This window comes from Spironucleus salmonicida, chromosome 1 (genome assembly GCF_000497125.1).
Source record: "Spironucleus salmonicida strain ATCC 50377 chromosome 1, whole genome shotgun sequence".
Lineage (NCBI taxonomy): Eukaryota > Fornicata > Diplomonadida > Hexamitidae > Spironucleus > Spironucleus salmonicida.
In genome coordinates this window covers 117,589-130,285 of record NC_090596.1, presented here as the reverse complement: position 1 = coordinate 130,285, position 12,697 = coordinate 117,589, and the positions used below count along the sequence as shown (strand labels likewise).

Sequence of the window (12,697 nt, the reverse complement as noted above, 5' to 3'; positions counted from 1 at the left end):
AGTATCACTATATTATATTTAGTAACATTACTATATATACTTTAGTTTTATAGATAATAATTTTAATAATTATAGATTTTATTAATATGTTATATCAAGTAATAATGAAAATAATCAAAACCTTCCTCTAAATAAATATGGTTATAGAAATGGCGAATCTTTCTTAAATTATAATTACCTATCCTTTACTGCTTATAATATTTTTTTAGGAATATCCTCAATTTAATCCAAATTAACATATTCTTGGTTTAACACTTATTTCGTCTTTGCCATGGAATTTGTAAATTCTAAAATATTAAAAAGATTATTTTAATTAGATAGTGTAACATTAGACTATATATTTTATTATTAAGCTTCAGCTTATTCCATAGTAAATATCTTTTGTTTATCTATATATTCATTTTTTAGTTGTTCATTTTAATGCAATTTTTCATCCGTCTTTTATCTTTCAGTTCTAAGCTCATTAATTAATTCTTATTAAAAATTATCTAATTCTGAGTTAACTTCTACTTATCCATTTTCTTAGTAATAGCTAGATTCTATAGAGTTAACTTACTCATTTTTTTATTCACCTAATCCAAATTTTATTAATTCTTAAACTTCTTCTTAATCAGATTCCTAAAAAATACTAGAAAGAGGTTACGGAGGAGAACTAAGTCTTTCTATTTTTTTAGATTTTACCCGTATTAAATCTTATGACTTAATCAGAGTTTATAATTGCATAATTCGCTCTTTATTTCTTTTGATGAAGTTAATTCTATTTTCTGGGGCTGGTTTTGATTTTTTAAGCTTGGCAAAGAATAATTTTTTAGTAAGATTATCCATTGTGTAGGGATTGGGCCCACCTCCTGAATAAGGATTTTATACTGAAAATCTAGGAACAAATCCCTGGGGTGGTTAAATAGGCTAGGTTTAATTTATTTGAAACATTAATGCGGAAGTATTAATGAATATATAATATATAATAAGTTTAAAATAATTATGTAAGAAATATATGAAATAATATTAAAAGGTGTTGATGAAGATTATGTGGATAATTTAATAAAACAATCAATATCGAAGAAATAGTATCATTTATTAATTGTAATTTTTTCGTAAAAGCTTCTGACATATTTTGATTCAGCTAATTGGCTATTTACATCATAAATTATCATAGAAATTTAAGAAATTGATATAATGTTTGTCCCAATTATTAAATTTTTATAATTTAAAGATGTTTTAACTGTTTAATAGTTTTGTGAAAGTCGTTTTTAATCGAGATTTATTATAAATATTTAAATGGATTTAAAATCATAATTAAAGCTACTATTTAGGAACAATATGTATGCCTACAAAGATTAATTGGCTCTACAATTGTCAAAACTAATTGCATTACCTCCTATTTCAGTATAGTTCGAATTACCACCAATATTCATTAAGAGCATATCGTAGGAAAATAGTCCAGAAGTAAATTATTTATTGATATTAGGGAGTGTATCTAATTCATAACTTCTGAGACTAAAAGTAATTAACTATGATGATATCGTATTTTTTATTGATTAATAGTAGATAAATATTACCTCTGCAATATAATAATTTTTATGCTTATTAAAAGAAAATAATCTATAATTGTCAGTTGAAGACATATATTTACAAGAATTATTATAAGGTTGAAACTATCAAAAACAGCAATCACAATCAAATGGACATTCATGAGTATTTCCGGAACCAGGTAATCCTATTTTCAATTCAGAAGAAGTATATATTGGAAAGCCATCATCTGTATATTTTCTTTTATGGTCTTTCTTCCTTTTAAGTTCTGCCTTAGGCTGGATTGATTTTTTCTTCTTTTTAAGTTATTCAATTACTCCGTTTATAATATCTTAATCAACATCATCAAAATCAGTACATACACTTATATTAAGTTTATTTTCTTCTTATACTTGGCTCTTAATTATATCTTCTCGTTTTAATGGCTTCGAGATAATCAATTTTTTATCTTTCATATAACTTTATAAAGCTAAAATATTTCATATTATATAATATTTCTAATATGATATATTTGTAAAAATGCAAAAACCGGAATTTGACGAAAGATAATGGATCATGATAACTCCTATTGTTACAGATACGATAAGATATCTATTACATATGTCAGATGGAATAATCAAAGATAGTGTAAAAATAAAACAACATTAAACGGAACTTAACAACTCTTTCATATCGGACCGGGATATGGTCTAAAACTAACTACTTAAAATCATCACTGAGCATGGATAAATTCATGAACTTACATAATCAAACGCTTCCAAAATTTAGCATATATACTCAATTTGTAATCATTTGGAAGATCGAATGGCAAAATCAGAAGCAAGAATCGAGAACAAACTTACAGAACTTACTAATGATCTATTTGATATATTAAGTACTAGAACAGCAGATATGATGAAGCTAATAGAAATAAGATAGGCAGCTGTATAAACTGAACTATAAAAATAAGCATAAGGTATGAGTTTATTCAAAAAGGATGTAGAAGAGAAAATGAAGGAAATGAAAAAATTTACAGTAGAAACAAAGGATTCACTTTTCTAAAGTTAGTTAGTATTATAATAGTAACTAGGTAGATTTGAAGGACAAACTGAGGAGCGATTAGTTAGTTTAAATGAAAAAAATAGAATTTAAGATATTGGTGTTTAATAACTAGTTGGTTAATTTGGTGATTAAAAGCAAATTTCATAGAAGATATAAATTGAATATACTTAGTTATAAAATCAAATTTAGCACGGTAAATCAGAGAATTCTGAAAGGTTAAAATAAATCAATAACATTCAAAAAGAGGTATCGCAATTAGATAATGGTTTTAAGAAGGTTATTACAGATTTAGATAAAGTTTAAGAATAACTTATAGACGTAGTAGAAAATGGTGTATTTTTGAATAATCACACCTAATAACATATAGTAAATGATGATTCTGATTTAATAATTAATAAATTAAGCTAAAAACTTTAAAATAATACGTCAAGTACGTTAATTGAATAAGAAATACTCAAGCAAATAAAAGTGTACTAAAAGCAAAAAAAGTTTAATTCTGGAGATAATAAAGAGAATGAAAAGTATAAAGAGTAATTAATGAATCAAATCTTAGAAAGCAAATTATTAAACGATTAATTAGTAGACGAAATGCTGAAAATTGATTTTAATAATTAATAGCAAGTATAGTTATTATCATAAAATAAATAAAGGTCCAGTTCTAACATACTTAGCTTTACTGAGTTTGCAGATGAAAATTCATTGTAAATATTAAATTAGTAAAAAGAGTAACTTTAGTAAATTAATTAGCAAACTGAATCCAAAGTTAAATCTAGATATGAAAAGTTAAGATAAAAATTTGGATCCTAATGTACAGATTTATAAATTGATTACGAGAATAGTGTAACATAAGATATCACTGATTCTGAACCATCTTCAAAAAGAAGTATTATTCCTAGAAATAAAAGCGAAATTTATTAAATGTAACTAAATCCTGGAACACCAAGAGCGGATTAAGGATCTAACTTCTAATTTGCATAATAATCGTTATAAAAGAATATCAATAGTTAAATACAGGATATTATGAAATGTCTTGAGTAATAAAAATAATAATAGTTAAATGATATTACTGACCTTAAAACTTTTGTTGAGTATCGAATTTAAGCATTAATTTTGAAACAACTTAATGAATGTGGATTAGGAGATTTTTTATAACTAGATTTAAAATAAATGGAGCTTTAAGGAGAATTACAAGAAGTTAAGTAATAGCTGCACTTAGGGGAAGATTAAGAAAAGAATTTTCCAAAATTAATTAGCGAAAATAACATGTAAAACAATGTATTTTATAGTAGCACAATTTAAATGGGATAAAATAATTCATTATCTTTTTCTACAGATCATGAAATCAAATAGAATGAACGTAATGTTAACATAAAGCATGATATTATAAAAATAGATTAAAACAAATCAAATGTTTTAAGTAAAAACTTTTAGTAATCAAAAATATATTAAGAGTTAAGATTTGAATTACTTAAAAACCTCCAAATTGAAAATGAAATAGTTTATACTAAATTTATGAAAGAAATTTAAAGAATAGATGGCCTTATGGATGCTTAAAGTCAAGAAATTGTTAACGTTGAGGAACGGCTTAAAAAATTAATTAAGACTGGCAATATATAAGGAAGCGGTACATTTAGAAGATCTCACATGTAGATATAAAACTAATAATCAAAAGGAATTTAGATTAGTATATCAAAACCTGTTATGATGATAGGATATACAGGAGATTGAATGATACATAACAAAATTGACATATTTCATTATATATCTATTAAATTATAATTAGATTTGGTATAATATGAGTGAATCATAAAAACGATTTATTTAAGCATTGTAGCCTAGACAAGAAGTTAAAGTATTATTTAATTCAAATTAATAGCTTATGAATAATTCATTATACCCTAATAAGCAAACTTTATGTAAAAAATAAGAAAAAACGAACAACTAGTTATCTGATATCTCATAGGCATTTCGATACATCAACAACCCTTAAAAAATAGTTAAAATAAAATCTAAGATTGATGTTAAGAATTCAATCTCACCAGGCCCATCTGACTATCATTTATAACTAGATGTTAATAAACCAGGTTATATTTTTAATAGATCAAATAGTATTGCCCTTAAACCAGATAGACGGAATATTTATGTTAATAATAATACATTTAATAAGATAGCTTCAAGGTTGCATGCTTCTGATAGATTTTATTCTAACCCTTTGGTCAAATGGGTTTAGGATATTTAAAAACCCCATATATAAAAGAAAAAATCATAAATTTTATATGAAAGTATGGTTGAATGAATTTCACTTTAGCCCAGTAACATAAATATAATCAAATACATCTATTTTAGTTTACAACCAAACATTATAATTTACTTCATTTTCTGTCTTATTACCAGATTTAAGATTTTATAACTCAATAAGAGTTCTTATTTCAATGAGAAATCTGTCATTTTCTTTTAGATATATCTTCCATAGAAGTCTATCCATCGTTATTGCATTTTAAATTGAATTTTAAAGATTTAATAAACTTTATTCCTAAACTTCTCCTACCATGTCAAACCTAAATATTTTGTCACCTAATACCATGCCATAACCTTCACCAATTGATATACCACCAGTAGAATAAATATTTGGTGGATTAACGATATCTTCACAAAATTCAGAAATAAATTCTCTACATTTTTTCAATATACCAAGGCCCAAAGCAACACCAACTTATAATGAGTTATATTATTCAAAGTCTGCTTACGATTCTTAAAATAAAAGAATTTATATAATTGATCCCTCAATTTTTAAAATAAGTGCAGTTGATACATCTTGTATTGAGTCATTAACTATTTCATAGAATTCATCAATAAATGTTGTTTAGTCACTAAATTCTTATAACAATTCAATATTTTCTAATCGTAAAGACAATATAATACAATTATTAAAATGTAAAACAACACGCTAAGATGAAATATCTTAGAAGCTCAACTTTTAATAATCAAGATATATTTATGTAATTTACAATTATATAAGATCTTACTAATAGTCATCTTGTGATGCTTAATTAATAAGTTTTAAGAGGGTTTCCCGTTTCTTCTAAATATATCGTTATTTTTCACCTAGAATCTATGAATATACGGTAAGGATATTATATTTTTTAATATATTAATCTTAAAATAATTCATCTTATAATTATAATAGCTCTTACTAGTGAGATAGAAGTGTGCTAGTAGTAATAGGTAAAGAAAAAGATTATAATTTACGTGCATTTCTTTTCGATCGTTCTAGTAGCTTAGTTTTATTTTCAGCATATTTATAAAATTATTTAGTTATGTAAGTATTATATATTAAATGAGGTAATTTGGATACTAAAGGCATTATAGAAAGATAAAAATTGAATTGACTTCCTAATATTAAAAAAATAATATCTATAAGAGAAGTGAAAACAAAAATTATTGATATATCAAATACAGATTAATGATACGGAGACAATAAGGAATTGCATTAGTCATGGATAAATAACATAAGCTAAAGCATAACATATTCTGATATAGCTTTTTATGAGGATTTAATGCTTTATTAGGTAGATAACATGAACACAAAATAGATTGTATGGTATGTAATATGCGTAATTAATTATAATATTCGCCAAAGATAGTTATAAATAGTGAGATAATCTATTGTTTCAATGCAATCTTCTTATACGCTAGACTTAAACAAAAATTATTTATCATCGTATTATTTTCCTTTCTTTTCTGTTACCTTTTGCTGTAGAATTTTAAATGATAATAGTGCATCTCCTATTATTGTAAAAACTTAAACTACTAGTATATAATAAAATCCTTACTTAAAATTAAAATAATGCCCTAAAATAATGATAAAATCGTCTACAGATTGTTTATACAAATATATACATATTGAAGTAAACACTATAGAAGCTGGAACCTTATTTAAAAATAAAATATTATACTAACTAGTAATTGCTTGTAAAAAAAATTTACTTTCTGAAGATCTTTATTCTACTATACCTGAAATTTATGATTGGATATTCATCATTTATTATGATTAATGTATAATTTACATAAGCCAATTAAATTTTTAACATATTTACTAGTAAACTTTATATACATATTTCTTTAGAGACTAGTAAAAACTACAATTTTTACTTTCTTCTTCCAATTATAAACAGTTCATTGAGCTGACTGAACTTTATATAACAAATTATACTCCAAAATCTTCATTTTCAGATTCTTCCAAGTCATTTTTTAAAGGTTAAAGCGATGCCTTTCTTCTACCAGATAAAGACTGCATATATTTTCTATATTTAGCCAGGTATGCTAGCATGGATGTATCTATTACATCTTCTTCTACAGTTTCTAAAATTGGTTCCCTCATAATAATATCTTTGGTCGATGGATTTTTAACAAAAGATGGTAATATATCTTTATATTATGAGTCAGATTCTTCTGATGATTAAAGATCAAATGCTAACTTAACACTATTACAATCTGAATTATCTATAGAATATGATGATTGTCCAAATCCAGATGATGATTTGCGTCCATAATCAATTTAGTCTATTAACATCTTAAGCTCCTTTATATTTTAATCAAAATCTTATTAACTATCAGTAAATACAGATTATTAAGTTTTTTGTGAGTAAACTAATTCTAAAACTTTTAATATTAGTGTTTTACTCTCCAATGTTGAGTCTATTTTAAACACTTCAAATTATCTATCATCATATTTAATAATTGTAGCTAAAAATAACTTTGGAACTTGCTAAAATTTTCGTATAAAGCTCATCATTATAGCAAAATCAGATTAGTCTTAAGTATAATATTAATTAAATTTTTAAGCATCATTTCTTGATTTGGATTATTACTAGCAATAAATTGTAACTGAAGTATTATCAAGATAAATACCTTTATTTAGATTACTGGTAATATGTTTCGCTAATGAATACGTTGGACCAATCAAATCAGACCATATATAATTTTTCTAAAACCCATTAACAGTTAATCTAATTTCACCTACAGTAATTATTGATTTAATGTCAAAATCTAATGCTTTTGATGCTTCCTAAACGAATTATGAAAATATTAAGGCTTAATTAAAAACGGATATATTATTATTTTAACTATCTAACATACCCCCATAAGCAATATCTTAATCTGTTATAATAACATACTCATCAAAATTTGATTTAATTTTAAGTACGCCAACCGCATCGACCAACATGTCTAAAATAACAGTAAATTCATGAGCTTTGGCAGCATAAATTAACTAAGATTATTAGTTTTTAATAAAACTTATATATATTAGGACTGAATTAGGGCAAGTTTATGATATAGGTACCTAGTTATGTTAAATTGTTTTAAAAATTCTTGAACACATAGACTTATTTAAAAGGCTTGAAAATAAATCTTTCATAGAATCCGTTTACTAATCAGTGTCAGCGACAATATTTATACGATTAATATTTTTAAATATTAAATGATCTTTAATAATTAGTATTCCTGATAGCAGCATCTGAATACTTCCAATACTATAACTTTAGAAGTAACTATAATATTAAAAGAATATTAATATAGATTATACCAACGAAAATGCATACATCTCCATTGAGCAATATGGAACATGGCTATATACCAGAAATGTAAGACCAGTTTAAAATTAGGTAAACATAAACATAATAAAATCTTTTTATTAGTAAAATATATTTATAATTTAAAACATTAGCTATATATGCGTAAACTTTTACCTATGTTATAATTAATTTTCTAATGTTGATATATTATTGAATTATAGTACTAAATACATTTGAATAACAAGTTTTGCAACTAATAGTGATTATAACAATAAATTTTACTTTTAATGTTAATTAAATATTTACATTACATTTGTAATCGTGATTAATTCTAATTCAGCTAAAATGAACTTTGTATAAAAAGATGATTACTTGACATTTGTATCATGCATTTTTAGTTTAACATAATATATTAAAACAATATACAAATTTAAATATGTATAAGTTTAAATTTATTTAATGTTCACTCTTTTAGTAAAAATTAACTTTTTTAACCCTTCTAGGATAGGTTACATAATTAATGCAACACTGGAGATGTATATAATATCTTAAATAATTATTTATAATCGTCATCTATTAATATTTATTTTAGTTATAATATTATTTACGCAGAATTTATTTCATTAAAATTTCCTATTAAAATTTCTTAAATATAACTCTTAATGCTATATTAATCTAAAAAGATGCAAATTCTTACTAATTCTTAAAAATTTAAGACTTTTGAAATAAAATTTTTAAGGGCAAGAAGTTTTACTTACAATTATTAAGCTTGTTGAATTTAAGTATGACACACTTATGATACCACAAATTTAGAAGGATGTATGTTTTCAAGTTATACACATGCTGTAAATAAGTTGATATATTCATGCTTGAACTCTGTTACTTTCAATTAAATGAACAAAAAATTTCTTAAATGTTATTAGTAAAATTCTGGAATATGATGATTTAGCTTAATTAATACTATAATAGAATCTAGTATATGATATTAAATATCTTATACAATGATATTATTAGTAAATTTTGTTAATTGAGCTGCTTTATGGATTGCAAAAGGATTAAGTCCATGATTATGAAAGTAAGTTTCTAAAATATGTGCATCGTAATCAGATTTATCGTCAGAAATAGGCAAATTAAATATTAATGATATTAAAAGTTGGCATTCCAATGGCAATTGAAATGAGTGTATCTTAAAAGTTTATAAGTAGCTTTCTTAACATACTTAAACAATCTGTTGTGGCTAGTCTAGTTAAATACATTATTATAATTATGCAATGTAATTATCAATTTGTCCCTAATGTAGTTATGACTAGTATAAATAAGCTTTCGTTTATGTTAATGTTTTAAAAATAATTGAATGCTTATCTATCATATCTTATAATAAAAGTTCTTATTATTGATTAATTAATTGTTTAAATGTTACTAATTCTGCTGGTATTTACTTTAGCTATTTCATTTTTAAATAACTACTAACATATTCATTCATGTCAATCTATAATCACTTTTATATATCCAATATAATAAACTACATAATGAAGTCAACATAACTTATTATTATTGGAAATGCATAGATAGAGATGGAAAACTTCTTATGTACTGTTTTATAGTCTCATTTTATCTCAGAGGGCATTTCTTTTAATACTCTAATTCATAATGATGTAAGATTTAACATTTGGCATGTAGCAAAGGACTTTGAAGATTTCAATACAATCTAACATCTTTTGCACCATATGAATATTATTATTTATTCAGTAGATATAGATAATGCAACGAAACTTGTAGGCAATATCTAAGCACTAATGAGTAAATTTAAAGCTGTGTAACTGTTTATGGAAACATAAAATACTAGGTAAGAAGATTATATTTAGTTTGCTAATCAATTTCAGTTAGAATCAATCCATTTTGAGTTGGGGTCATATAAATCTGCTGCTGCGGTTTTAGACAAAGTAATTTAAATGTATAATAATTAGGTAGCGAACACAATATAATAGTTTAAGTCTAAATTATTCAAGTGATAAAATAACTCATTATATTTCTTGTAGTTAATTCAATGTTGTATGATAAATATCAGCTAATTCATCAATATGATTGCTTGATTCTACTTCCGTGCTAATATAAAGGACAATAGTAACATATTTTGATCTGTATCTAGCTGTTGATGCAGTGACAACAAAATTTTTTCTTTTTTTCTGTTTAAAGAAATGAGTTAAAACAACATGATCGGGTAAAGGTAGTAATATGCTAGGTTGGTAAGCATCATTAGTAATATTTGTATTTAATGGAGTTTTAACAAGCTATCTTGGTAATTCTGTCGGAAATGAAGTCCATATTGTGAATGGATTTTCTGGAATCATGGTAGTAAACATTTACTCAATTTACTACATTTGCTAACGTTGAGGATCATTTTCTTAATTCTTAGGAACAAGAGCCTAATCTTTCTCTGAAACAACAATCTAATTATTCATATTACCATTTGGATCTCTTACATTTTAGTAACCACTAGAACATCTCCATTGCCCATCAACAACAAATTTAAATTAGTAAGTGCCAGGCTACAACTCTCTTGTACCTACCCATACTCCTGGCTGCACTTGCTGCATAGGAATTCGTTCACGCCAGTGGTTAAAACTTCCACAAAAGAAGACACTAGATCCACCTTCTCCCCATGAAAATTCAACTAACTGACTCGGTGCATTACTTGAAGGGAGCTATGACTAATCATTTATCTAAGATGGAGTAGATCCCATTTTAATGGAGTGTTTTAGCAATATATCACATACTATATAACAGTAATTATTTTTCATTCGAGTTACAGATACCTTACAATACCAAATTTGTCACCGCAAACTACTAAGTTCCCGAAAATATTAAGTGCAGTGATAGTACCACTCATTTTCCACTTTGAAATCAAGGATTGCTCCAAAACCTAGTAAATTTAACCGCTAGAGTCACCTAAAAATAAAAGCTCCTCAAAAGTAAAGATAAAATCAAATATATGATCCTCAAACATTTACTTTCTTTATCCTTAAAAAATTTATATTATTCCAGTTTTAAGAACTATATAAACACAATTTTTTAAGTTAGCTAGAAGTCCACGGGACCCTTCCACTTGATACAAGAACTATTGTTTTTCTACTCCGATTTGGAACACATCGCCAGCTTTTGTAATTGCGAATACTAAATCTTAGTTAGAACAAATTCTCATAAATTTACTACCCTGATATGGTTATATTCCTCTTATAAATTTAATTTTATCGCTTATATCATAAATTTCAATTGAATTTTCATCTTAACGTCCAGGCTCACAAATAACAAACAGTTAATTTTCATGTACTGCTTGAAGTGCCTTTGCTCCACTGAGGGCAGCCCCTTCAAATTTTTCTGGCCAAAGTGTGTCGTTACACATAGCAAAGCATTAAAACGATTCTGATAGTTCTGGTATCCTAGAATTTTTTTTGTTAACAGGCTAAACTGTCAAGCTAAGTGGAGTTGATTTCCCTGTAAAAAATTAGGTTTCATCATCATTCATAATCCAACCAGGCATTTAATATCCTCTTACTGATGATTCATCACTTAGCATCAAAAATGAATGCCTAAGTGGTATAACCGTAGCAATTTCACAACCAGATCTTAAACACAATGAATGTGGAACCTAGTCTTTAAAAATAAAACCTTATAAATCATTGAAAATAAGAATAAAGCCTTCTATATTTATTATTTACACAATTGGTTTAGCAGGTAAGAATGATTATTTTCTTTTCCAAATTTATTTCTCTAATTCGAGAAGTGTTGAAAAACCTCCTTCTAAAGTTATTAAAATTTTGTTATCACTAACTGATATAATTTATTCCACTCCTCTTCCTAATTCAAATTTATTACCTAATGTATAAACAATCTGCTGGTTTTATATAATAGTTATAACGTTATCTCCACCGGAGATATAAATAAAATTAGTATCAACAGCAAGAGAAGATGCAGTTTATAATTTAAACGGCTATTTTATCCCATCAATAAATAAATAATCCGGGGTAATAGCATATAAATGACTGTTTTTAAATATGATTTATTTAATTTATTACTATGATAATAATTTTTTATCCAATATTTAGCAATCTATGAATGTTACCGGAAGAATAAAATTAGCAATAGAAACATAAAAATAATTTGGAGATGCTGCTATAGATGTAACAAAATCATTAGAGATAATTTTAAATTCATTTTTTTGATAAACAACTAACTTAAATGAGGCTAAAAGTAATTGGCTACCATTATATAAAGAAAGGCGTGATTTATATTATACATTTAATATTTATTCCAATGCCATATTATACACAGTAACTTATGTCTCTAAAGTAATAGTAAGAAATTATTCGAATGATTGAATATGACGTATATTTTCATTGAACTAAATACAATCTTGATTTTCTTTGTATAATATACACCCTGATGCAGAGAATAACGAATCATTAAACACTTCTGTCTTATTTTTTTAAATAGTTATTAAAGTCATTTTGTATATCTTTATAATATAAATTTAATTTAAAATAGTATAA

At 25.2% G+C, this 12,697-nt stretch overlaps 8 protein-coding genes across 8 annotated transcripts; 3 read left to right on the top strand and 5 right to left on the bottom strand. All coding sequences in view use genetic code 6, as the record gives it.

Moving 5' to 3' along the window:
• Window positions 1–114: 114 nt before the first annotated feature.
• On the bottom strand, window positions 115–930 carry SS50377_20063 (uncharacterized protein; the record flags this gene model as incomplete). The annotated part of the gene is made up of 1 exon (XM_067904008.1): window positions 115–930. The coding sequence occupies one exon, from the start codon at window positions 928–930 to the stop codon at window positions 115–117; it is 816 nt and encodes a 271-aa protein (XP_067767490.1).
• Window positions 931–1,658: 728 nt separating this feature from the next.
• SS50377_20062 (uncharacterized protein) lies at window positions 1,659–1,985 on the bottom strand (the record flags this gene model as incomplete). Its single annotated transcript, XM_067904007.1, has 1 exon — window positions 1,659–1,985. One exon carries the CDS (start codon window positions 1,983–1,985, stop codon window positions 1,659–1,661), a length of 327 nt encoding a protein of 108 aa, XP_067767489.1.
• Window positions 1,986–2,049: 64 nt separating this feature from the next.
• On the top strand, window positions 2,050–4,299 carry SS50377_20061 (uncharacterized protein; the record flags this gene model as incomplete). The annotated part of the gene is made up of 1 exon (XM_067904006.1): window positions 2,050–4,299. One exon carries the CDS (start codon window positions 2,050–2,052, stop codon window positions 4,297–4,299), a length of 2,250 nt encoding a protein of 749 aa, XP_067767488.1.
• A 67-nt stretch (window positions 4,300–4,366) lies between these two features.
• On the top strand, window positions 4,367–4,867 carry SS50377_20060 (uncharacterized protein; the record flags this gene model as incomplete). Its single annotated transcript, XM_067904005.1, has 1 exon — window positions 4,367–4,867. One exon carries the CDS (start codon window positions 4,367–4,369, stop codon window positions 4,865–4,867), a length of 501 nt encoding a protein of 166 aa, XP_067767487.1.
• Window positions 4,868–4,870: 3 nt separating this feature from the next.
• On the bottom strand, window positions 4,871–8,089 carry SS50377_20059 (Transmembrane domain-containing protein; the record flags this gene model as incomplete). Its single annotated transcript, XM_067904004.1, has 1 exon — window positions 4,871–8,089. The coding sequence occupies one exon, from the start codon at window positions 8,087–8,089 to the stop codon at window positions 4,871–4,873; it is 3,219 nt and encodes a 1,072-aa protein (XP_067767486.1).
• A 1,587-nt stretch (window positions 8,090–9,676) lies between these two features.
• On the top strand, window positions 9,677–10,159 carry SS50377_20058 (uncharacterized protein; the record flags this gene model as incomplete). The annotated part of the gene is made up of 1 exon (XM_067904003.1): window positions 9,677–10,159. One exon carries the CDS (start codon window positions 9,677–9,679, stop codon window positions 10,157–10,159), a length of 483 nt encoding a protein of 160 aa, XP_067767485.1.
• Window positions 10,160–10,168: 9 nt separating this feature from the next.
• Window positions 10,169–10,891, bottom strand: SS50377_20057 (5'-AMP-activated protein kinase, beta subunit; the record flags this gene model as incomplete). The annotated part of the gene is made up of 1 exon (XM_067904002.1): window positions 10,169–10,891. One exon carries the CDS (start codon window positions 10,889–10,891, stop codon window positions 10,169–10,171), a length of 723 nt encoding a protein of 240 aa, XP_067767484.1.
• A 53-nt stretch (window positions 10,892–10,944) lies between these two features.
• SS50377_20056 (uncharacterized protein) lies at window positions 10,945–12,654 on the bottom strand (the record flags this gene model as incomplete). The annotated part of the gene is made up of 1 exon (XM_067904001.1): window positions 10,945–12,654. One exon carries the CDS (start codon window positions 12,652–12,654, stop codon window positions 10,945–10,947), a length of 1,710 nt encoding a protein of 569 aa, XP_067767483.1.
• Between the last annotated feature and the right edge of the window lie 43 nt (window positions 12,655–12,697).